The sequence below is a fragment of the Hirundo rustica genome, chromosome 2 (assembly GCF_015227805.2).
Source record: "Hirundo rustica isolate bHirRus1 chromosome 2, bHirRus1.pri.v3, whole genome shotgun sequence".
Lineage (NCBI taxonomy): Eukaryota > Metazoa > Chordata > Aves > Passeriformes > Hirundinidae > Hirundo > Hirundo rustica.
In genome coordinates, this window is record NC_053451.1 from 29289614 (window position 1) to 29315212 (window position 25599).

The window sequence follows — 25599 nt, forward strand, 5'->3', positions numbered from 1 at the left end:
ACGTGGAGAAGGTGGAGTCTGAAACGATAATTTCCTTAATGGGATTTGCGGACAGCTGAGGTGGGAGGTGTGTCCTCCTCTCTGCCACCTTCCCAGAGCACTGTGTCTTTTAGGGCATGCTTCCACATGTTCACTCACCTTAAAGGTGTTTTGCCTGGCTTGCTCAGCTGTCTATTTCAAGATTGCTTTCTTGTTGCTTTCCAGAGGAATTCAGAGATACAAAAAGAGGGTGATTGCTTCTGAGGTCTAGATTTCAAAATCAAAATAGTAGAAGCCTAGGATCTTGATGCTGTATGAAATCTTTAGCACTGTACAGGGTCTTTTTGAGGGGTAGGCTGCTGGCGAGCTACATCTAAATCAGACACACCTTTGGGTTGGGCTATTTTGGAAACTAAGTAATTGATGAGGCTCACTGTATGGTCTGCTAGGAACAAGTGATTTTATTGTGTGTTTTTACACCTACTTTGATCAGCTGATGCAGTTGACTGGCAGTCTCCTCTGTAAGTAACTGAGGGCGGAGGAGTGGTGACCTGCAGTGAGCCTTTCCTGATTTTTTCCCAAAGTGGGTATTGCTGGCTTTCAGGCAGCTAGGCAAGAGAGATAAAGGGACGTGATATGGGGTTACCTTTGTTTGGGGAGAGCAGTCCCTTCTATGCCCGGATATGGAATGGACTAAGTCAGAAGCTGCAAGGCAAAAAATCCTGGGATAAACATCTGGATGAAATCTACTTACTCCAGCAGAAAAGGTACGGTGCACTTCAGCCTGTCTTCTCTTTTTTCTGCTGCTCTCCCTGCAGCTGATTCTCAGTCTTTCCCCTTAGGCTTTTCTGCCAGCAGATAAACTTTAAACAACCCTGGAGCACTTTTCTCTATCAGATTTCTTCTTTCAAGGTGGAATGCTTCTGGAGTTCCAATCTTATCTGCTTTCACAGGTAGATTTACCAGGTTGCAGTTGAAGTCCCTGAGTGCAGGACTTCAGTCACAAATTAATAATGTATTCTCTTGTCTTTCCTGCTTCATTGGTAAAGCTCACAGGAAAATGCATGAAGGTTTGTTTTTAATAATTATCATCATTATTATTATTATTGTCATCATTATAATTAACATTATTATTATTATTAGGAGTGTGTGTGATGTATAGGCTGCTGTCTACTGAAACAGTGATGCTTTTTTTGGTCAGGATTTTGCTTTCTGTCTCTCTAAAGGTTGCTCTTACTGTGGGAGAGAACAGGCTTAATTTTGTTGAACGTTTTGGGGGTCAGTCACCTCCTGGGTCAGACTGTGGTTTCTCAGCCCTGTGACCTGGGTGTCAACATGTACAGTGACTCCTCTTAGACCTTGGGTTATCCGGAATATTGGCTGTGTCTTCCCATGTGAACACTGAAGGCTGTTTGTTACTGCTGTGCAGGGTTGCTCCCTCCACACACAGAAATGTAGGACTATTTGTGGAAATACAGCTGGATCTGGTTTTCATTGTCATTTCTACATGTACAAATGCTGCAGTACTCAAATAACAAATTGTTTCCAGTTGCTTGTAAAATCTGGTTTTTTCCTTCCACACATAACTCTGAACATCTGTGGGGATAAAAAGGTGACTGTGTGGGACAAAATATATGTATCTATACATATGTATGTGTATATACACATGTATGTATAGAAATATGCAAAGAAGCAGATTAAGAGGAACAAAAGTACACCTTTAGGGAAAGATTTATATCGTGTTCTAACTTCTAACCAAGTAATAAAGCCTCTTCGAGTTTACTTCAGAGCAGTGGGATTTAAATACACTTATAATGGGAGGGACAATGGGAACAACAGTGTTTCTGTGGAATGCTGAAGTGTTTACATTTTGATGTGTTCATGAAAAGCATCACAGGTTACTGAAAAATAAGTTCTCAGCAGATTCTGTAAGATCCAAATGAGTACAAAATAGAAATCTAAGTCTGTTAATATATTAAAATAATTATATTTATTATATACAAATAATTAATACCAATGAGCAATGAATTGTAAAACAGAATGTTTAAATGATTATAACATTATCTTCATATTTTTAAGTCAAAAAGATGTGGAAGGAAGCTCCGCTGATCTCTGTCTAACCTCCCACCTGAAGCTGAACTATTGCCAGCAAGAGATGACATTTCTTAACCTCTGTCTAGCTCAGTCTTGAAAACTTCCCAGGACAGAGATTCTGCCATATATTTAGGTACCTGTTACACTATTGTAGTAACCTCCTTGTAAAAGAGGGCTTTTTTTTCCCCAAATATTCAACCTGATCCTCCAAAATCATAAATTTTGATGATAATCCAGTCCCTTGTTTACCATCTTCTGTTTCCAAGAGGGGTTTGGTCCCTTCCTTTTTGTTGCTCCCTTTCACATAGGCTACTGTTAGGTTGCCACTTCTCTTTGCTCATTAGTCCTCATTAGTTATGTGCTACAGGCCTATGAACATCTTGTGTGTAGCTACTGATTGAGGAAAACAGAAAAAATGTTAGTCATATAAGCCCTTCTGCATAAGCTTCTCTTAGATCACTATACTGTGATCCCACTGGCCTCAAAGTTAAGTTTTCTGTGTTTCTTTATAAAGCTCTCTGTAAAACACATGGAGTGTGCAGAATACTCACTGCGAAATCTGGGTTGCATGGGGACATGATTGCTCCCTTCCATTTTAGGTCTGTATATTTCACACAGCTTTTAACTAATGCAAATTAGCCTCCTGCTATTTGGTCACAAATTGTGTGCTGCCAATATGTGAAAACTCTTCCTAAAGAGGGATAGGACCAGTTCTTCCTCCTATTATTCTGCTCTTTCCTTTCTTGTCCCCAGGGATGCTCAGAGTTTGAGGAGGAAAAAAATGAACATTTTGCAGAGGACTGGAATTGGTTTTACTGCTTTCGCATTTTTAGTTATGTACAGACAGAAAAACACAACAGGAAGACCTTCTTTGGTCACTGGTGTGTGGGAACTGTTCTTATGAAACCTCTGCTTTTGTGGAAAAACTGTTGTAAGCCAAAAGGGCTTTTGCTGTGTCCTGTCATTTTGTGGTATAGGACTGCAGTGTTGTGGCTTCAGCTTGAGTTCTTCTAAGTGAAAATGCTGTTGGAATACATACAGTGATTAAATTCTGCTATTGTCTCATTGAAAGCCGGTGGTAAGTATGTTACTGCTTAACTGGCATTCTCTGACCGCACACAGAAAGTCTGCAAGAGAAGAACGAGGCTTTTTTTTTTTCTGTCTGACAACTTGTGATAATACTTGAAAACTAATTGTTTTGGTAGTTGTCACCTTCCCTGGCACCGAAGTCCGTTCTTTTTCTTTGTGTGAACCAGTGCTTTGAATCTTACAAGCAGTAGATCTCAGCATTATTCATAGAAGGGATTAATATTGCACTCTGTAATATTTCCCCAGGGGAATCCAGGTTCAGAAAATGAGATACCATCTCCTAATGCTGAAGAGGACTTTGAGTTTATTTGGCCTTAATTTTCTGGTTTCTCTCTGTTGAAGACTCTCTGTTTTAAACAGCCTGTAGCTCAGTGTGGAGACCCAGGGACAGTGGTCACATCTCATATTTCCTCTCTGGAATCATCTTTGGAAGCAAACTCAGGATCTATACAGCCTGAAGCATATGAAAATAAACCCTCAACCTAATTCATAATGATGGAGAACAGAAAGATGAATACTTTTGAAAATTCGGGCCTGATAGAGGTGAAGAAGAATCCCATGTCTGTCACAGTGTAATAGATATTCTAGAAATTATTTTCAGTGCATGAGTTTCTTAAGGAATGTGAACAAATTCCTCCTAGAATGGGATTTTAGAAATTCCACCATATGAGAACAGCACTGTTCATAAAAAATAAGCAATATATAAATTAGAGCGAGTACATCCTTCCAGTACTTGTAAAAGTAAAATAATTGCATAGTATTTTTCCTCCTGCTATTGCCTGTATCCATAACTCTTATTGATAAATAATAAGTAACACATTAGAGATGCCTGGAACAATTTGCATAACTTGCAGAGAGCTATGGTCATTCCAAAGATGTCACAATAAAACCTTTAGTTTCCAAATTCTTTGGTGGCTCTTCAGTCTCCCAGACATATTAGTGGAGTGCTTTGCTTACCCTGGAAACAAATGTGGCAGAAAAAAAAAAAACACAGCTCAGCCTAATGCAGGTAAACTGGATTGTTTGAGAGTTGTACAGGGACACAGAAAGCCTTCAGCTTCTACATAAATCTTTCTCAAGCTCATAATGAGTGAGATGTCCCCAAAGTTTTGCTGTTCATTTGTCCAAACAGCATTACTGAGTTTCCATCCCACAATTTAATGTAGGATTGTCCTGTCCTAGTATCCACAATGCCTGTCAGTATTAATTGGTTCATTTGCTTCCAAAGGTGACAGTGAAATAAAGATGCCAGCTTCTGGTTCCAGCACTTTATTTATAGCTTGTTTCAACAACAAACTTCTGAGCGCTTCTGAATAGTCAAGATGCAAAGAACAATTGGCTGCTGTGTGTAAAATGAAATTAAAAGCACCAATAATAGCATTTCTGATCTTTTCTTCTACTGATACACCTTCATCCTAATGAAAATTTTGAGACTAATAATGGGAAACAGTCTCCCTAACTTCACAAGTGTGAAGGTCCTCCAGAAGTTGTTACCCCAAAAATGCAGAGACCCAATCTCCTCCCAGAGGAGGGCTGGAAGTTTTGATGCAGAATGAGGTTAATACATCCGACAACAAATTTGTTTTATGACTGCCTCGGTGATAATAACTAACAACTAACAACCTCTGAACCATTAAAACAGTTCTTGCATGAGATTATTTTTATGATGGTCTCAGATGCATAATTAGAAAGAAAAAGATGTTAATGCAAGCAGAATGCCCTGCTGGAAATGGCTGATCAAGATTTTTGTTGCTTTGTGTGGCAGATAGTTAAATATCTGAAGGGATAAGAATTCCCTATCAGTTTCTTGTCTAGTAGCGTTGGCAATTATTAACCTGTTTAATTTATTTCCAGAGAAGCTCTGTTTACTCTCAGCTGAAGGGGCTTTGACACACACGAGCAAGAGGTCCCAGTTAACTTGCTGAGTCTTGTTGCTGGTGTGGAAGAAATTTGCTGACCCTGTTGATTGTCCAAGCCCCCGTTATCTGGCTCCTTTTCACTTTGTGCAATTATTCCCTAACTCCTTCTTTGGCATCTTGCTAGGTGATGGCTTTGATCCTCTTTCAGCTGGTTGGCCTCCTCTGAGCAGCCCTCTGCTCTCCTGAAGGCTTTCACACATTTACATGCACATACTAGCAGAAGGAAGGGAGAAGATGAATCTCCTCTGGCAATTTCATGATTCATTCTGGAGCATGGATATTCTGATCACAACATGGGAAGAAGAAAAAGCTAAAATAATATCCTGATGATGAATTTATAGCTTAGGTTGAAATAAATGCTTTAGAACCTCAGGAATTGACTCTCTATGGGCATAAATCTTGAAGCTGGAAGAAAACTTAAATTAGAGCAGAGGATAGGGAAATTCCATCTAGTGAATGATTGAAGGTGTAGAATCTGATAAGGGAAGAACAGAAAAAGATGCTTTGTTGCACTTCTGGTGAGTTCAGTCTTAAAATAAAATCTTCAAATTGGTTGTTGCCCAGACAGCTCACATATTTAATATATTTCCCTGTTCTGAAAGAATACCCCTAGCAATCCAAATTCTTCTAATGAAATTAAGACTTATTTACTAGTCTTTGCATTCTCTATCTTGCCATAAGTGAAGTGAGTAGGCTGCACTCCAAAAGAAGTGCTTAAGAAGCTGTAAACCTGAAAGGGTACACATGACCAGCAGAAAGTGTTTGTGAAATCTTTAACCTTGTTTAGAACTCTTTTACATGACTCCCTCAGTCAGAATCTGACCTACATTTTATCTTCTCTTTGTTTCACAATTGATTTTTGGGTGTTCCTAATTTTGCCCTCACCTGTATTGGAAAAATAGATAACAGCTTCCCCAGCACATCACTGAATCGTCTGTGAAGAAAACTGGCTGATAGTAACACATGATCAAGGGTCGCTAACTACCACCACACATTCCTTAGCTCAGTAAGAAAAACCCAGGAGCACATCCACGTGGATACTGTTGTGGTTCTCGCTGCTCCTCAGAATTACTGGTTTGCTATGGAGATGTGCTTATCCTAAACTGATCTTGTAAGGCAGCACCCAGTCTGCCTAGTGTTACAAACTTAACTTAGCTGGGTAAATCAGGAGCTTAGTATTCCTTGATTCCATAGCTGTTGGAGGGGATGAACCGGATTAGAAGAGGAGCTTAACTTAGATGTGCTGAATTATCGTCTCAAGGTGTCTAGATATGTCTGCTGAATCATTTTCTGAAAGCCAGCCTCCCCGTTCATTGACATAATGGTATTTTATGGAAGCTAAGCACCTACTGTAGGAAGCTCTGTTAAGAGACTTAAGTCACAGATTTTGCCAGCTGCTGCTTTGACACACAAAGGGGCCCAATGAGTAAAATGCAAAACTCTTGCTGTGTTTGATCTGTCAGGAAGAAAGTTGGATAAATATGCAGAAGTTAAATAATTGAAAATGTTTTGAATTCAGGTGACATAATTTAATTTTTTATATTGGCAAATTTGCTTCCCCTAGTTTTTGACATTTATATGCTTGGTACATTGCTGTAATGTATTAAAAATTAATTGATAATTAGAACGGTATGTTTTAAATGAGGTTAAAATATTTCCCCAATTATGAGACAGAAAATTTAATGAGAGTAAAAGCATATGCTAGGAACATGTAATTTGAGCATCACCTTTGAGACATCACAGGCAGTGTGCCATGACATTTGTCGACATTTCTGAGTTCCTTCTCTAGTTTGCTCTTTGACCTGAGATCTCTGGCATTTTAAGCCCAGATGGAGGTTACTACAATAAGAAGAAATGTTTGACAATTTTGCCCTTGGTTTCCAAAAGCTCAGAATAGTATTTTTTAGGTGCCTTCCTCGTAGTAGTATCGTGATTTAATTAGTTGTTTAAAAGAACTTTGTTAATTTTTGAGAGAAACTTATTGTGTTTGCGTCCTCCCATGTTGTCTCTTGCCCAATCCTTCCTCCTCTCTGAGGTCATTTGAGGGATAAAGGCCTACCCAGTAAAGCATCAACATATTAATTGTAGCATTGTTTATGCTATTGAAACCCCACCTCTTTCCCACTTCCTGCCTCTGAAACTTGTATTTTCCAGAAGCACAGTCTTTCTTAACCAAAATAGGGGTAGAGGTGGCAAGCTGACTTCATTAACACCGAATCTTAAGATTTTTGCTTAGAGTGCCTCTTTATTTAGTTCCTGTTTGTTTGATCCTAGATGCAATCTCCTCATCAAATCATCTTGTCATTAGTTACTAATGAAACTGACGCATGAGTAAGCTATAGAAGGAACACTTCCCTAACTAGGAGTGTGAAGGACATATAAAAATATCTCAGAATGGCTCCCTGATTTGTTGAGGATGGTTCTTTTTATCCTGAATGTTTTTTTTATTTCTCCTCTGCTCTTCAGAGGTTTTCTAGTTAATTTCTAGTGACTTAGAAAATAGGATGTTTTTGGTGACAGGAAGTGCTCATTTTGTGGAATGATAAACATGATGTTCAGTTATGCTTCTATGACTTGCAGCCCATGTCCATTAATTTACACTTAGTCAAATGATTTCTATTTATCTATATAATTCTGATGTTTTTTTGCTTTGCTTTATCCCCGAAGTTTTCCCAAGTGTCTTCATTGTCTTTCCACCACATAGGAGAGCAGAACTCTCACATTTCAAGTGGATTAAATCCAGAGATAATGGCATATAAATGTCTTTTTGATTCAAGATCTTGTGGTTCATAAAATAATAATTTAAAGCAATAAATATATATTCCTGTGAGCCACAGAATTCATGTTTCCTGCTTTCCTGTTGTTTTGTTGTTAAATTGTCCTGTACTTAAGATGCATGCGCTGTAAGAACACATTATTTGCAATGGGCCATTTATATTCTCAATGCCCCTGATGTGGGTTTAGTTGTGGCTTATAATAGAGTTATAGTCAGAGGTAATGTAATCCTCACATCAGTGTTACCACATAATGCAAAGCACCTATTATCCAATATCTTTGTAAAAGATATTTACAAAATCTTGTAACTAATAATGCCACAATACACGGAACGTCACCAGGAGGAAGCATTTACTGTGTCTGCAGGTATATGATTTGACTAATGTATTTGTCCCACATGCTTTTTTGGGGAGGTGTGCTTAAAACAACTGTTCCCAGTTGTTAGATTGTAGTAAAGGGACAGATAGAGGCTGGTAGAAAAACCAGGGCTGGTGTTGTCCTTGTTCATATCAGCCCAAATTTGTCATTTTCTACTATAATCCTTAGACTTATTCCACATCTCACATTGCAGCCTGACCTGGGCCCTAGATAATTAGGATCATATTAGACATCTGTACTAGAAAACAGCAGGGGTGAGATAAAAGCGCAAAATTTTAATTTGAGCAAAGATCTAGAACAGAACATATCTTGTTGGGAGAGAGGAATGTCTTTCTATTTCATATTGAAAACTCATAAAACTCCTGAGACTTTTTTTTTTTTTTTTTTTTTGGTTTGAGAGTTTTTCCTCCCCCTTAATCTTTATCTCTTGAATATGGAATACTTATAATTCTTTATTTGCATAAAATCAAGAAACTGAAAATCCCACCCCAAACCACTTTTTAATATGAATTAAAAGACAAACCTGAAAATATTCAAGGATAATGGAAATATTCACCTCAACTTTTAGATTTTGGGTTGGTTTTTTTTACTTTTGTGTGGCCAGCTCATAATTTTGAACATTGGCAAACCTTGTTTGGATGCTGAACAAACACTGCCGGTAACTCTCTTCAAGTATTTTACAAATTGGTAGGAACACCACCTGAGACTTCTCTTCTCTGGGCTAAACAGTCACAGTTCTCTCAGCCTTTCCTCATCTGGGAGATGTTCTATTCTCATTATCATCTTTTGCCCTTTGCTGAGCTCTCTCCAGCAGCTCCATATGTGCTTTGTACTGAAGATCCTAAGACCTGGACACGGGGCTCTAGGTATGGCCCCACCAGAGCTGAGTAGAGGGGGAGGATCCCCTCCCTTGACCTGTTGTTTGCATCCAAAGGCCTTGCTGCAGTGAGGTTTGGTGGCTATACTTATAAATTCTTCATCGAGCCCAAAAGATATACTCAAATAACTCAGATCCTCATGGAACACTCAAGGACGTGCTTCAGCTGTAAGTGAACCACTCTGTCTGGAACTTGTTTGAACGCATGCTCTTTCCCAGGACATGAACATATTTCAGTTCTCAACAATTTCCTCAATTCTCTCAGCACTAGAGAAAAAAGTATTATGGCTAAGCTGTCAAACTTTCCTCCATAACTTTGTATATGTAAGAACTGCATTTCAGAGCTCAGTCTCTTAATTGTTGGAAATGTTGCTAGAACACAAATGGAATTCTTGTTTGCCTTTTTCTAGCCATTATGGGAGAAAGTCAGATGACCTTTTCTTAATTTATTGTGCTGTGTGAAGAAACAGCTGGCTTCTTCTGTCTCCTGAGATAACTGTCTGCTTGTAGGAGGACTTCGGTTACCCATCGTTCACTATTTCTGTGCCTCAAAAAGTGGGATACAAAAAGAAGAAACATTTTGGTTGTTTCCTCTGTCTTTCCCTCTGCTGCCACCACATGGTTCAGCATCAGTAAGCAAAGGGATTATGAACTTTAGTGTGTTTTTAGAATTGCACTGCTCTACTTTTTCCTGGCTTTTTTTTTTTTTTTTCTTTTGTGCATTCAAGGAATACCTCAGATGGTAGATGTGCATTGCTGATTTTTCAGTGAAAATGTTCAAGATGCAGACTGTCTTGAGCAAAGGCCACTAGCTGTGGAGAGAGGCACCATGTGTTTGACTTTGTTCCTTACCAGCCACTTTTTCTTGACCACAGGATCTGGGAATCCCCACTCCTCCAGGCTGCCAAAGAGAACAACCTTGCTGCCATTAGGAAACTTCTCACTGACGGAACATGTGATCTCTATCAGAGAGGTAACATGGGATTACTTGAGAAAAATGGTTTTCTGTGGAAGGCAAGAACTTCCTGCAATGGGCAGCTTGTTAGTTTGCTAAAACATTTGCATCAGCAGACTCAGATGACTTAATTCTGTGTCTGCAGCTTTACAACAAAGTGAGTTTTCTGGCTTGGCTGTGCTCATCCACTCCCTGCCTGAGGTTGGCCGTCACTTACAGACACCTGAAGTTTCTGCTCAGCTTTCAGATTTTGTTGAAGTGAAGGGCAGAGATTGTGCAGTTATGTGGCTGTTCCAGTCTCTACTCAAGGGAGGACATAGCCCCCCTGTAATTCCCCACCTCAATGAATCTATTTCTGCTTTTGTCCCATAGAGTTGAACGTCTCGACAATTCTCATGCTTGTCCTGCTCTTTCTAGGTGCAGTGGGAGAGACTGCCCTTCATGTAGCTGTCATGTATGATAACTTGGAGGCAGCAGTGGCTCTGATGGAAGCAGCTCCTGAGCTTATCAATGAGAGGATGACATCAGAACTTTATGAAGGTAATACTACTGGGAACGAGGGTTGGCAGGATTCCCTGCAGGACAAGAGAGGAAGTACCACTTGTACATTTGGGAAATTGGCTTACACTGTTCCTGGTTTAATATGTTGCTAAACTATTACACAGCAAAACACACATGCAAATGGCTTCTGACCTTTCTTGGAAGGTGGAATTATATTAAACATGAGTACACATGTGTGCAGACATGCAAGGGCCTTGACCAGGGAATTGCAAGGGATTGGAAAGGATATATACAGTTTTCTTTCTAACATACTCACTTGTAAAAAACGTGACATCTGCCTGACCTCCCCTGAAAGGAGAAAAAGTATTTATTTGGTTGAGAAAATGAGAAACGTGGCCACTGCTTTTGAGGCTAGACTCTTACCCAGATTTTTAAAGAGCTGTGTACACAGAAATTCCAGTCTGAATCTTGAAACCACTAAAATAATTATAATGGGGTTTTAAAAATTCTAAAGCCTAGTTGAAGGATTAGAGGAAGTCTTTGGGAGTTTTGAGTTTTGTCTTGACCTTATCTTCATTTCTTATGAAGGAAAGCATAGTCAATCTCAGAACTTTCTGTTTGCTCCCCAGAAGAGTGTGGCATGTCTTGATTTTCCCTAGGGAAAAAAAAAAATCTAGAAAGTGCACCTTGTTGGGGTATTTTGGCAGTTTGTAAAGTCAGTTCTAATAAATTAATGGGAAGATTTACGTAGAACAGAACCTCTGGAAAATCTCTAGCACAACCCTTTGCACACAACAGGGATAACTTGAAAGCGAATTGCTTTAGCTGCTGTCCATTTACCGTGACTGACGTGTGAACTGCAGGCTCCTGCTCAGCCTGAAGCTGCCTTCTTGAAAGACGAGGTTTTGTTTCTGTGTCTTGCAGGGCAGACAGCTCTCCACATTGCAGCAGCCAACCAGAACACCACGCTGGTGAAGGCTTTGCTTAAGAGAGGAGCCAACGCCAGCACAGCAAGGGCCACTGGGCACTTCTTCAGGCGCAGCTCCCAGAACCTTTTCTATTTTGGTACAGCCTTAACTTCTCCCCTTGCTGCTATAGGAGGGAACCAGCAGAGTGGTGAGGGGATGTGGGGGAGCCTCACTTTAGTCCCCATCCAAAGTGGATAAACAGAGGCTCCTATCTCCAAGTGTCGTCAGACATACACCTTTTAGCAGAGAGTACGACTTCCTCTGAGTATGTGAATGTTATGTGAATATAAACAATCCACATTTTATTGATTTGCATGTATGCAAATAAATATATATGTTGTGAAAAATTTTTAATTTAGTGTCCTCCTAGCAGCAAATTACTTATCAACCTACTTATGGAGATAAACCACTGAAAAGAACATTTCTCCCTCTTAGTGTTGTGCAGGACAGGTCTTTTTTAACCTTTCTGATTAGGATGAGAAGTGGGGCAGGAAATTCACAAGTTACCTAAAGTAACTCCTCCTTTCATATCATACGGCTTCATAGGATATGAAAGGAGGAGTTACTTTAGGTAACTTGTAAATTTCCATGGACTTGTAAAAGTCCATGGGTAGCTTTCCCTCAGCATGCTTCAACCTCTCCTACCTCCTGGATCCTTAATGTTGTTTCTCCCCATTCCTTTTATTTCAGGAGAGCATGTTTTATCATTTGCTGCCTGTGTGGGAAATGAGGAAATTGTGCAGCTGCTCATTGAAAATGGAGCTGACATTAGAGCTCAAGATTCTCTGGGTATGTGCTGTGGGGCTCAGTGAATTGCATAGAGTGGATCTGGACATTTTAATTCAGGCTGTCATCCGTGCATGTAAATATTCCTCTCTCAGTAGAAACAACTGTGGGATGAGGGAAATGGGGAAAATAAAAGCCATTCTCAGTCTTTGCACAGGGCTTGCCTATTCTAGATACTTCATGCAGTCTGCTTCCTTCATAGGTAACACTGTTCTTCACATCCTGGTTCTCCAACCTAATAAGACGTTTGCCTGCCACATGTACAGCCTGATACTTTCCTATGACAGGAACAAAGAGGGACCAGGGTCTCTTGAACAGATTCCTAACAATGAGGGGCTTAGTCCATTCAAACTGGCTGGAGTTGAGGGCAACACCGTGGTGAGTTTGTGTGACACTGGTACCTTTGTATAAAAGAGAAATGAGACCTTGAAATAACATCATTCAGAGCCAGGGAGTTTGTACATGTTCTTAGTGGGTAGAAGATACGTAACAAGATTTTTTTTTTCTTATGTAGATCCCAAAAACCCTTTATAAGCAATTTCTTTATCCTAATGAAAGAAATGAGTGCTTAAAGAATAGATATTTTCCCCCAATCTTTGAAGCATTTGAGTTAAACAGGTATTAGCAGACACATTTACCCCAAGTAATTTTTTGAAAGGTTCAGAGAAATTATCATCTTGGTTGTCTAGATTTCATTACTCTAAATGTGACACATGGGAAACCTCTTCAGGTATCCACAAGCATTTATTCATAGATGAAATCTTAGCATTCAATGTAAATCCTCATCCTTCCACTCACTGAAAATACAAAGGTGTTAGTGTTTGTTCTGTAGATTCACAAGGGCACAGGATCATTTCCCTTGTCACTCCTCTTTTATGATGTCTTGTAGAAGAGTATTAAAACATTTTTTTTCTAATCAACCTGTAATTCCATCTGAAGTCTGTTGTCAGGAACTATAACTGTGCCAAGTAACTTTAGTAGTTTGATTAGAATTTAGAGTTAGAATAACTCATCCTTTACGTCAAGCATGAGCTAATAATCAAATCAGAAAAAATTCTTCCACTTCTTAACCTGTTGTAGTTGTTCCCAAGTGATATGAGAACCACAACAGCTACCAAGTTCAAGGAAAATATGTCATAATTAAGGATTTTGAACAACTTTATTTGTTCTCATTGCAAATAAAATGTATACTGTAAAGCTTCTGATATCCTTGCCTCCCTTCTTTTCTCCTCAGATGTTTCAATACCTCATGCAGAAGCGGAAGCAGAATCTCTGGTCCTTTGGCCCCTTGAGCACTGTGCTGTATGATATCACAGAGATTGACTCCTGGGCTGAAGATCAGTCCTTCCTTGAGCTCATAGTGTCCACCAAGAAGAGAGAGGTACTGTGGGCACCACATGCATTCTGTGTGCATACCATGGTGATTACAGAAGGACAGCATTGACAAGTTTGAAGGTTCAAGCTCATCATTCAATCATACAATCCATAGAGCAAAGGCTTTGTACCATGAGATGCAGAGGATACATGAAGCATAGGGGTTTATTAATGGACTGGCTACATCTGATGCTTTATGTACAGCTTTTTCTGAGGTGTGAAAATTGATGGTTATTGAAAGAACTAGGTATGACCAAACTACAGAAAAGGGTTTTCTCTCACCAGGCTCTAAGGTACACTAAGAACCTGTAGAATAGCTCTAGCAAGTATCTTCCTGTAACTGTGATACTGATTAACTCTCACAATATCCCTGTGAGACAGGAGTACATTCAGAAATCCTAAACTGGAGTGCATTTAAAAGCCACTCGTTGCTATTATTCTCTTCATTTAATGACAGGTTATGGCTCAAAACCAAGTGGGCAAATTACCTCTGCTGTAGGTTCAAAAGCTTGTAAAGGGATTAATAAAGCCAAAACAGCAGAGTGTAATGGTGAGCTTTGACAGATCTCCCTAGGACTTTCAAGGTACACAACCCTATCAGCTGTAATGACCTTAAATAATCCTATCAGGACAGGAAATGAATCAGAAGACACTTCGACTAATGCAGTTCTGCCCATCCTGTATTATTTCCACCTATCAAAACTTTAGTCAAACCTTTCTAACAAAAGTTTGAGCTTCTAGAGAGCTTTGCTATGGAGCTGCTGTCTATGGAGCTCTTGTTTGCTCTTATGTGAAATCCCATGAGTGAAATTTCAGTGAGTGGGGATACATATGGAAATCCAGAGAAAAGCAGTCCACGTCAAAAAATATAGCAGGCTTAGAAGTTGTCCACTTTAGAAAACTAAACCACAATCCTAAAAAGAAGGCAGAATATTTGGCCTCTCTCTTATCCCAAAACATTCATATAGTGCATGCAGATCCAAGAATCCTAATTTCAGAAGAGAGGATGTTCCCAAATATCAAGAGATATAAAGATTTATTTTCCAGAATGCTCTTACATATATATTGCAATTTTTTGATTCATATCTATTAATTCTTTTTTGCATTTGATATGTTTGGCCCCAAATATTTGCTGTCTCTCTAGAAGATTGCCAGGTGTGACCCCATCTCATCATCACCTCCCACCACCAGTTCAATACTGGACTAGAGAAGCACCTTTAGCCCCCAGGCAGAAGCAGGTTCCTCTTGTGTTAAGGAGAAGGCATACACACATAGGTACTAAGATATATTTTCTGACCCTAAAGGAGTTGAAAAGTAAAAAATAGAAGGGAGCAAAACTACGGGAACATTATAGTAAGCCTCAAACTTTTATTATCCCTTTGAAAATGAAATTCACTCTCCTATGCAAAGAATTACAGAACACCTACTTCTACAGAAATCAGAACGCCCATAGGTAGATTCTCTCTCATGCAGTTTTGATCCTTTATGATATTTCATAGGCCATTCAAGAGTTTTGCTAGGGTCATGTCCATTTATGGAAACATTCCCTGCACTTTGTGCACTCAGCAATTTTTGGATGACTTAGAGGAAAAAGGCCATTGTAGCAAGAGAAGAAAAACATCCAGAGTGCATGAAGAAGTTTTTCTTTAAAGTAACCCAGTCACAATAATTTGATTCGCATTTTCTTCTCACGTATTGCAGTGGTCCCCTAAACAATAGAAAGTCTAGAAATGCTTAATAAAGTGTGTGCCTCAAATCTGTAAGTTGTAAAGTGCACCTGTCCCTCCTGTTTATGCTCTGTCAGTCTTCTAGTATAAACTGAAGGCTTGATATAGGTGATTCAATTATTACCCAGATAATAAAGCAGAAACTTATATGGTAATATTTTTACATAAGCCATAGAGCATAAGTACAAATATCTTTTAGAAAAATATTTCAGTTTTCTTGTTTTAAAACATTTGATACAGAAACTTGGGTTGTTGTACTAACAGGAATATTCTGTCATCCTCAGCTCTGTATTCCTACACAGAGGATGAATTTATCCCTGTATCTAACATGCTTTTCTTGTACTTCTCACCGCTACTCAACAGCTGTTCTCTGCAGGATATATTTCTTTATTCCAAAGATCTTTATCGTCAAACTGAGCAAATCCAATGCCCACTAGAGCATTTCACTTTTGCAAAGTAAATTCAGTTTTGTAATGCTGAATAGGGCAGATGAGAATGGTTTGCTAATACTTTCTGAGAAAATTTGTGAATGCTGTTTATAAAACAATACACATTTGGCAATTAATTCCTTCTTTCTCTCCTTCTCAGGCACGCCAGATCTTGGACCTAACTCCTGTGAAGGAGCTGGTGAGCCTGAAGTGGAACATGTATGGTCGTCCCTATTTCTGTTTCCTGGCCTTATTCTACATCCTCTACATGGTCTGCTTCACCATGTGCTGCGTCTACCGGCCCCTGAAACCTCGAACAGGCAACAGAACCAGCAGCAGGGACAACACAGTCTATGTCCAGAAAATGCTTCAGGTACTGAGACTGTAGGAGTCAGAGCCCCCATTGGGCAATTCCCATCTAACCTACTTAACTGGAAAGTCCAAGCCTTCCCCAGTCCCAGCTGTTGCAGCTGTCCTCCTCCCCTCTCTCGGCCAGCTGACCTTTGTCTGGGAGGAATAGGAGGTGTGCCCTGTTCTCCATTGCTGGGGCTGGGCTGGTTCCTCTGGCATTGCCAGGTCTACTCATGTTTATTACAAGTAACAATAGGCTTTCTCCTTCCCCCATACTCTTTTAAAATTTACTTTCACTTTCTTTAAAATTTAATTTTAATTTTCATGAACTTCTTCTTTTCAGGAATCATATGTGGCGTATGAGGATGAACTGAGGCTGGTGGGGGAGCTGATCACAGTCATTGGAGCTGTAGTAATTTTGGTCCTTGAGGTAAGAGATAGAACTATACAGTTTCAAGTTTTATCAAGGCAGATTTTACTCACTAGACAAACATGGATTTGTGCTCACTACTTGGTAGGGCTTACTTGCTTAGTCTGAGTGCTTCAGCATAGGTCTATGGCAATAGACATTGCCAACAGTATCTATTAGATGAGACAGAGACTTTAACTGTGTCCTAAACAAGACTCCAGGTGCGGAAGAAGCAATTAGAAAGATTGGTCGCCTCTCAAGTACTGTTTGCAGGGTAATCCACAGTTCCTGTTAGCACCATCCATGGTCCAGCTACCTCCCAGATGTTGCTTCACCTAGTGCCCATAAATATTCCTGTGTTTAAGGGTGCTGGGTAAAGTGATTTCATAAAGCATAAACAGAAAAGTTTATATTTAATTGGAGATCAGTTACTCTATGGACTTGTAACAGGAGCCTTTCTCAACCACTTGCAACTTGATTTTATTATAATAGGAAATAGAAGATTGAAACTTTTGTGAGAAAACTCAAAGATGATGACAGGAAGAACTGAAAATAAAACAGGTCTTGTAAACAGCTTTCTGCCTACATGGGGTTCATCAGGCACAGTGTAACTAGCTGGCCAAAGGAGGTGATTGTCCCCTCTCTGCTCTGCACTGGTGTGACCTCAGCTTGAGTGCGGTGTGTAGTTTCAATTCTGTGGTATGTTCCAGAAGGACAAGTCCTCCTTCCTGTGCTTAGTCAGGACTCTGGGGCTAAGGCTACCACTAACACAGTATAAATTATAACAAACTCCTTCGATTCCCCAAGAAGGTCTTCTTTGTCTTTGTTACTGAGGCACCTCTCTGTGACACGTCTCTCAATCTGCCCAAGCGTTCTTAGAACTTGCATTTTCATCAATCTCTTCTCATCCCAAGAAGGGCCCGCCTGGCTCAAACATTCTGATTTCAAAGTAGCATAGAAATTAGTCCATCAAATGAGGTGTGGCTGACCCTAAGAACCTGTGAATATTGGTGGTTACCCTGACATTTAGTAGTATTATGGAAACTGTCTGAGTCCTTAAGTTAATAGGCTGTCTCTCTTAGATTCCAGATATCCTTAGAGTTGGAGCAGCGAAATACTTTGGACAAACAATCCTAGGAGGTCCTTTCCACATAATCGTGTAAGTACAGAACATATTAGGTGTAATAAATATATTGTCTGTCATTTTCCCCACTGCTCTCTTTTGCCAGATGAGTCACTTCCTCCATTTTTTTTAGAGCATTCTTTCTCTGGATTTATTTCTCTTAATGGCTCGACTAATATTTCCTTTACTGAATGTTTTTTTTTTCGCCCTCTCTTCCTGTTTGCAGCATCACATATGCTTGCATGATCCTGGTGACCATGGTGATGCGTCTCACCAGCACCACTGGGGAGGTGGTGCCCATGTCCTTCGCCCTGGTGCTGGGATGGTGCAACGTCATGTACTTCGCACGGGGCTTCCAGATGCTGGGACCTTTCACCATCATGATCCAGAAGGTGTGAGACACAAACGAATACGGGCTATCATGACACCTCTTTGCAGATAGGGAGAACTGTAACGATACCTTTTCTTCTCCCTCAGGACTATTTATTTAATTTTGCGTTAATGTCAAATGGACAAGTTCTTGTCTGCACAGAGCATTTTGAAACTTTCACATCCCCCTCTCTTTAGTGCAAAGGTTTCCTTTAGTGCACTCATGGTCTTAGAATCTGGAAGAAGTTTTACCTAGGGTGGTGCTGTGGCTTGGTGGAACAGCTGGGCCTCATGGTGGCTCTGTCTTTGCTCTGCAGATGATATTTGGAGATCTCATGCGCTTTTGCTGGCTCATGGCTGTGGTGATATTGGGCTTTGCATCAGGTGAGTTTACAAAGAGAAAATAATCATATGTTATCTGTGGTCGCAACACGCAAAGCAGCCACACGGAGACGAGAGATTTGCAGGGCAGAGATGTTCCTCTGAGAGAGCCCAAGGCTGAGCCAAGGCTGAGCCAAGGCTGAGAGCTTCTCTGCCTGTTTATTTCTTACTTTTTATACATTTGTGGGTCTGGCTGTGGATTGGCTTTTGGAGTTATCACCTCCCAGCCGAACGGCCCGACCAACCGTCAGTTACAATGGTTTTCAGGTTAGAAATATGCCAACAAAGGACAGGGAATGAAAAACAAAGGATTTGTTTATGTTACATGTGTGAGAAAAGGCAAAACCTGCTCCTAATATTGCACAGAAGCTAAAAAGACTGACTCCATCTTATGAACAATCAAAAGGCTTTAAAAAACTCAGAAAAACCAGGGTGACAGTTATCCCTGCCAACTGCTTTCGTATGAATAAGGGGTGTGGGTTTTTATATAATCTCTGACTGATTTCTGAATAGCTGGAAAAACTGGTGATGATGTTTAGCTTCTATTTCTCTGAGCATGGTCATTTTCCCAGTACTGACTTCTGTTCTCAAACCATGAGTTTGGTTTTCAATTCTTGCTCTTTCTAGGGTAATAGACACTAGGATAATTCAGATAATTCCGTATATTTTTAAGTCAAGTTTTAAGAACATACTGCATTTATGCTATTTTTCTGTGGAAAAATAGATTAACACGCATAGTTTTATTATATTCTTGAGGATGAAAAGATCACTACTTTGAGAAATAAATAAATAAAGAATCAAAGTAATTTGGGGTCATTTTATCATGGAGACCAGTGATTCTAATCAGGGATTTGTCCTTGCATAGAAACACATGCAGGTCTTGCCCAGACCTTTTTTTTTTTTTTTTTTGGTCAGAATCTCTTAAAGGATTCTGTTATTCCTTCTGGAATGTGATTCCTGTTGTTAAAATCTCTCTTTTTTTCCTCCTGATTTCTCTCTTCCAGCTTTTTACATCATCTTCCAGACAGAGAACCCTGAAAACCTTGGGCAGTTCTACAACTATCCCATGTCTTTGTTCACCACTTTTGAGCTGTTCCTCACTATCATTGATGGCCCTGCAAATTACGATGTGGACCTGCCCTTTATGTACAGCGTGGTGTACTTCGCTTTCGCCATCATTGCCACCCTCCTCATGCTCAACTTGTTAATTGCCATGATGGGTGACACCCACTGGAGAGTGGCCCATGAGCAGGATGAGCTCTGGAGAGCCCAGGTAATCTAGTTAAGGTGTGCATTCCTACCTTATTTCAAATAGCAGCCAGAAGCCCATCAGCCTTTCTTGTCCATCCTGTGTCTCCCTGAGGGATGTTTGTTCCCTACGCATGGAATCTCTTGTTAAATGGAACTGATGTTGCATCTTTTTTTGGCAAATCACACTGCTGTGTAACTGAGAGTTAAATTATAATTGTAGGGATGGGATGAGGGGGGATAGAACACTAGGTAATGATTACAGGAAGGCCAGAAATGTCTTTCGATCCATTAAAAGAAGTTGGCCTGACTGTCTTGGTCAAAAGGCAAAGAAATTCAACCAGTTCTATAGCTGGTCAACAGGAAATCCATTTCCTATGCTTTTCTGTGAGAAAGCAGTCAGACAAAGGGTTAAATGCAGTCGTGTGGCCACAGTGGCGAGTTCTGATGACAGTTGAAGTGGATATAGATACTTCCTCTTCTCTAGCTTGCAATTAATTACCCTAATCACTTCCATGAGGTATAAAAGGAAATAAATTAAACAGTGTTTTAAGAACACCATTACTTCTTCAAAACATGTCACAGCTAGACCTAAATCAGTGACTGCCTTATCTGAAACAGAGTATAGACACTATAATTTTTTTTTTTTCGTTAAGGAGCTGTAATGAAGTACAGTATGGGTTGGTGCTCATGAAATTAATATTTTTGAAAGAGTGTCTGATTTTTTTTTTTCTGATTCATCTGAGTCTTTTCTTTTTTCTCACTCCAAAGGTTGTTGCTACTACTGTCATGCTGGAGCGGAAGCTGCCACGGTGCCTCTGGCCTCGCTCGGGAATCTGTGGGCGGGAGTTCGGGCTGGGGGACCGATGGTATCTCAGGTGAGTTCTCGTGGAGTGTGCATATGTGTAAGGATCCAGCAAGAAGAACCCAATGTATGGATGTTAATAAAGAGCTTTTCCCACTCTTGGGACTGTTTGAAGTGCTGTCCTTACAGAATATAGACCCCAATCTCTTCTGTCTGTGACTGATAGATTGACAAGCACTGTCCCCCTCAGAAAGCTCTGCTGTGCATTTCCTTGTGAAATCAGCTGATGCCTTCTCATCCAGCAGTCACATTGGACAGACCCCAGAAACTGCATGGGTTATAAGACCTGAATTTTCCTTTCAAGCTTCTTCGAATGAGTATCACTGAACTTCACTGCTGGGCTTGGTTGGCTGTCCCTGTCCCTTGGATACGTGGAATTGCAGAGGCAGAATCAATGTATTGATTCAACAGATTCAACAGCAGTGAGCTGTTGAATGGCTCAAAGTCAGAATAGGAATAATTAAAGTCAAAATTCTTTCTCAAGTGAACCTAGTAAATATGTTATACTTTGCAATGATTGCACCAGGTGGCAAAGGCACAGGTCCAGTTTAGGCACTGAACTAAAAAACTCTCTGTAGTCTAGATAACACTAAATTCCTCATTATTTCTGATTTTAATCAATAGTTATGCCAGGTGAGAAAATAATTAACTTTTGGGCATTTGCCTTTTCTAACTGTGCCATTTTCTGCTGATAAAGCCAGAAGGGGGAGTGGTGGCTGTATGAATCATAGAATCATAGACTCACAGAATATCCTGAGTTGGAAGGGACCCACAAGGATCATCAAAGCCCAACTCCTGGCCCTGCACAGGACTTTCTGCAGGTTTTGAACCTTGTGGATTTCCAGATTTACTGGGCAGAACAAGTAGACCTAAAGTATTGCAAATATGCAATACTTTCAGTACAAGGCATGGAATATAAAAATATATTGCAAGAGCAATGTCCCAGAAATTCACTGGGAGTAATTGGGAATGCCAATTATTCACTGGATGCTGTGGGAAAATAGTGTTGCTGCGATTTCGTTCTGTTAAATCACATGGGTGTTCATTATATATTTATGGGACAGTAATTCAGAAGACAATCTACAAGTAATGTAGAGGACTGGTGGAAGTGGAAGAGTTAAATAAAAGTTCAGCAAGAGATGAGTGACATCCTAAGGCTAGCAGCCATAGAGTATCAGAGGAAGAAAGTAAAGAACAGAGAAAATAAATTAATATATGCATATTTACAAGGTCTGCAAATTGCTTACAGCTGGTGAAATGGAAAGGGCAAATCATGACTGAGTTAAAGGACAAGAAACCACGGGCAGACAAAGGTACTGAAGTCAGTGATGGGGATGAAGGTCTAGGAGATAACTGTGCTAGCAGCTCCTGGCATCCTGCCTATAATTGGTTTCTTGTGCAGATTTTTCTGGGATGTCTCTGTCAGTAGGCCTGCTTTTGGAGGGGTTTTATTGATAAGCTGGCACTCTTCTACTTAATTCAGTTTATGTTTTCTAATCCTCTTCCAGAATTGAAGACAGGGTCGATCCCAACAAACACAAGATGATGCGGTACACAGAGGCATTTAAGGCTCAGGATAACTATGACAAAGGTTCAGAAAAGCTGGAAACCAGTGGGGACTCCCTGTGCAAGAAGGAGCTGTCTGCTCTGTCACTGTCACGGAACACATCCAGAACCAGCTCTCACCGTGGCTGGGAGATCCTGAGGCGCAATACCTTTCGCCAGCTTTGTGGAGAGATCGGTCCTGCTGTGGGTGAGGAGGTCTATGATGTCTAAGAAGCCTCTATTTTCACTCCACAATATGTGAAGTAGCCCTTTTCCACAACAGTTGTCTTCTACAGCTGTTCATACGCTCCCCATCATGCCACACGCATTCGTCAGCCTTGGAGAACTCTGCTGGTGAAGATTTTGTGAGCAGCTCATGGCATCTGTGCTATGATAGAAGAATGCAATCTTTTCTCTCCTACTTATAAGCGTCTCTGCAATTGCACTGATATTTGCACCGAGCTGGTGGGCTTGTTGAGCTGGGTAATGCAAATAATCAAAAGAAGCCTGCAATGGAATTTCAGCCATTTACGATGAAGTGATCAGTAAGCCCTCTTCCAGACTGTTACATAGAGTATAATCTTCCCCCCCCGCCCAGTTTCACTAAAGTGCAAGACTCTCCCAGCAAAGAATGACTGAAGTTCTGATTTATGATTTGATACAGAACAGAAAAAAAACCCCCAAACTCCCCCAAATCCCACAAACCCTGTAACTGTTCTCAGGAATGAAGGTAGTTGTTGACACTGTGATGATTGAAAAGGACTGTAACTGTAATTCAGCTGGCATTCAGGGCCTGACAGATTTTGCCCTCTGAAGAAAGTCAGTCTCCATTAACTGCAGTTTCAACATTTCTGGCTTAGCAGGACTGTTTTGGTTTTGGTTTGGTTTGCTTGTTTGGATTTTTTATTGGTGATGGATGTTTTTGTTTGTTTGCTTTAATTTTTTTGTCACATGAATGCACTTTAAGCTTTTGAAAAGAAGTGATTGCTATTCCTGGGAGGATTCTAAAGTGGGAACTTCTTTTCTGATTGAGTGTATGACCTGGTTAGGTAAATGTCAGCAGTGTGAAATTCCAGCAGAGTTATTTATCTCCCAAATAAGCTAAAGCTGGTCTTTTGTTTTCTGTCGAAGAATAGGTTTCTGAACCATAGTTCCCTTACTTATAACTGAGCCATCAAGGTTGAGTAGTGAGTGCATATTTAACATGGAAAGAAATGGTGAGGAGATGTTGGATAGGTGAATAAGAGCTATTGCAGAGACAGTTCAGAAACTGGTGCTCTCTCTCTCTCTCTGTCTCTCTCTGAAAGTCTAAAACTATCCAATCGAGGCATCCACACAGTTCCTTTTCAGGCATGACACTGTGCCAGTCTGTCAGTTTATCATCTGCCTCAGGCCACTTTAAGAAAAATGAAGAAATGTTCAGAGAAATGGACAGTCATTTCAGGTTTTTTTTTTTTTGTATTCTCAGGAGTGTGGAGTTTCATTCCAGTAGCAGAAGTTAAGCAGAAAGTAATCCACGGTCTTAACATTTCCTTCCAACGGTACTAGTAATAACAACTTTGTTCTTTAAGAATTTAAAGACTATTATCTATCTCTAGACTTTGAGCCAAATCACCCGGTGATAATCAAAGCAGACAATGAAAAAGCTGTACCCAGTGGATTTCTGATTGTATTGAAATATCACTGCAAACCTCTCCTACACCCTCTCACTTGCAGGTGCTGTAATGAGTATCATGATCTTTGCAATCATGTGTATTTATTTAAATGTCCACTTTCTCTTACTTGAATGCTTTTTTTTTTTTTTTTTTTTCCCCTGTGCTCCAGTGGAAGACAGACAGAAGGCTGTCACTCTGGAATTTGTCTGTATGCTTTTGCATTGACTAATGTTATTGAATTGAAGGTGTTGCCTGGTCTCAGTCACTGAAGTGCTGTCAGTCCTACCCAAAACCTTTGGCCTTTACACTGGTGATCTATGGAAATGGGAGCAATGTGGTACATTAACCAGAACTGTGAAATGTTGCGCTGATTGTAGATTAATTTCATTTCATAGTGAATAGGCAATAGCAAGAAAGGGAGAACTAATGATTTCCACATCCCATCCCTGGCCCCAAATACAGTAGAATTTTTACTAGTTTGAAAACCACTGAAATACTATTACGATGGAGCCACATACTGTCATTTCTACAAAAGAACTCCCCCTTGTGACAAAATAATAATAATGATAGTGATAGTAATAGTAGTAGTAGTTTGAAGTACAAGCTGTGTAAGCCCTGGTTCTGATTTTGCATTCTTCTTCATTGCTATAAACATTGAGAAATTTGATCTTAAAAATTGAAACAACACTTTGACAGGGCAGGAGGCAGAACATAACTCAGTCACCAGTGCTACGCCCTCTATATTTTATTTTGGTATCTGCTCTCCAAGTACCTTCTTTCATAAAATTGCATCTTGTGATACTTAGCTTTCAAACTTCCTGCACAGAACCCCTGCAAACAACAGCATCAGAACTGTGATTGATTTTTCTGACTTTGGGGTTGCCCAATGGAAATAGGATAGAGAATCATAGAATCACAGAAGGAAGGGATTTTTAAAGGGCATGTAGCCCAGAAACTGAGCAGGCACATCCTCAACTGGATCAGGTTGCTCAAAGCCCTGTCCAACCAGACCTTGAATGTTTCCAGACAGGATGCATCCATCACTTCTCTAGAAAACCTGTTCCAGTATTTCACCACCTTCATTGTAAAAAAATTTCTTACTGGCTCTTATTAGAATTTGATTTCCAATTTCCTAAAATGACTTGCATATTTAAAAAACCCAAAACCTTGGAAAAAGACCTTGTGCAAAATGGGGCAGAGTGTTTTACCAATATTAAATTAATTCCCTATTCTTTTGTTGATGATCAAGGATGCAGACCAATTTTAGAATAATTTTATTTATTTGTAGGATAAAAGGCTACAGAAGAAAACTAGAGGTGTGGAAATTCAGCAGATGCAATGGGTACACCAGTTGTTTGAAATATTAAATTTAATATGTAAATGTGGAACACTTACCCTCTTTCATTTGGACATACATACATGAAGTGCACCCGTGTGAATCTCAGGTGATGAAGTGATAGGAGGCACTGGAATAACCTTTGAGCTGTTTCAGTGCAGTCTGGCTCTGACTCAGCAATGGCAGTGACTGCAGTCACACAGAGGCAAAGCACTTTCACTGTAATACTCTGCATGAATGTGATCCTTCAAGATTTGCTTCAAGTTTTGTGCTTTTTGATGTAGTTATATCCTAAAATTCTGAAACAGTATTGCTGCTCCTTGCTGTTGCAAGGTGTCCTTCCTCTCCCTCCTAACAATATTGCAATGATTTCAAAGCAGACATTCCTCCCCTCCCTGAAAGTGCTAACCTCAAACTGTCTTCTACACTACTGAAGTTTATGATAATGTGATAAGAATGAATGTTTT

The 25599-nt window shown here is 40.0% G+C and overlaps 1 protein-coding gene across 3 annotated transcripts; it reads left to right on the forward strand.

The window, feature by feature from the left end:
- Positions 1-237: 237 nt before the first annotated feature.
- On the forward strand, positions 238-23833 carry LOC120748784 (transient receptor potential cation channel subfamily V member 5-like). 3 transcript variants are annotated; one of them, XM_040055586.1, is made up of 16 exons: positions 238-500; positions 584-746; positions 9987-10084; positions 10484-10606; positions 11492-11632; positions 12226-12324; positions 12524-12699; positions 13556-13702; positions 16011-16223; positions 16545-16631; positions 17693-17769; positions 17960-18125; positions 18420-18486; positions 19488-19756; positions 20503-20609; positions 22105-23833. In XM_040055586.1, exons 2-16 carry the CDS (start codon positions 616-618, stop codon positions 22370-22372), a joined length of 2169 nt encoding a protein of 722 aa, XP_039911520.1. In that variant the 5' UTR covers positions 238-500; positions 584-615; the 3' UTR covers positions 22373-23833. The 3 variants fall into 3 exon arrangements, with proteins under 3 accessions (XP_039911520.1, XP_039911519.1, XP_039911521.1); XM_040055585.1 differs by having other exon boundaries at positions 238-746; XM_040055587.1 differs by lacking the exon at positions 17960-18125 and having other exon boundaries at positions 238-746; positions 17693-17767.
- Positions 23834-25599: the final 1766 nt, after the last annotated feature.

What these genes read in the sequence shown, in the direction of transcription:
- LOC120748784 (XM_040055585.1), top strand. Translation starts at nt 616, where the DNA reads ATGGGGTTACCTTTGTTTGGGGAGAGCAGTCCCTTCTATGCCCGGATA. An exon ending in TACTTACTCCAGCAGAAAAG is followed by an intron (nt 747 to 9,986) that starts GTACGGTGCACT and finishes TCTTGACCACAG; the next exon opens with GATCTGGGAATCCCCACTCC. An exon ending in GAGTTGAGGGCAACACCGTG is followed by an intron (nt 12,700 to 13,555) that starts GTGAGTTTGTGT and finishes TTTTCTCCTCAG; the next exon opens with ATGTTTCAATACCTCATGCA.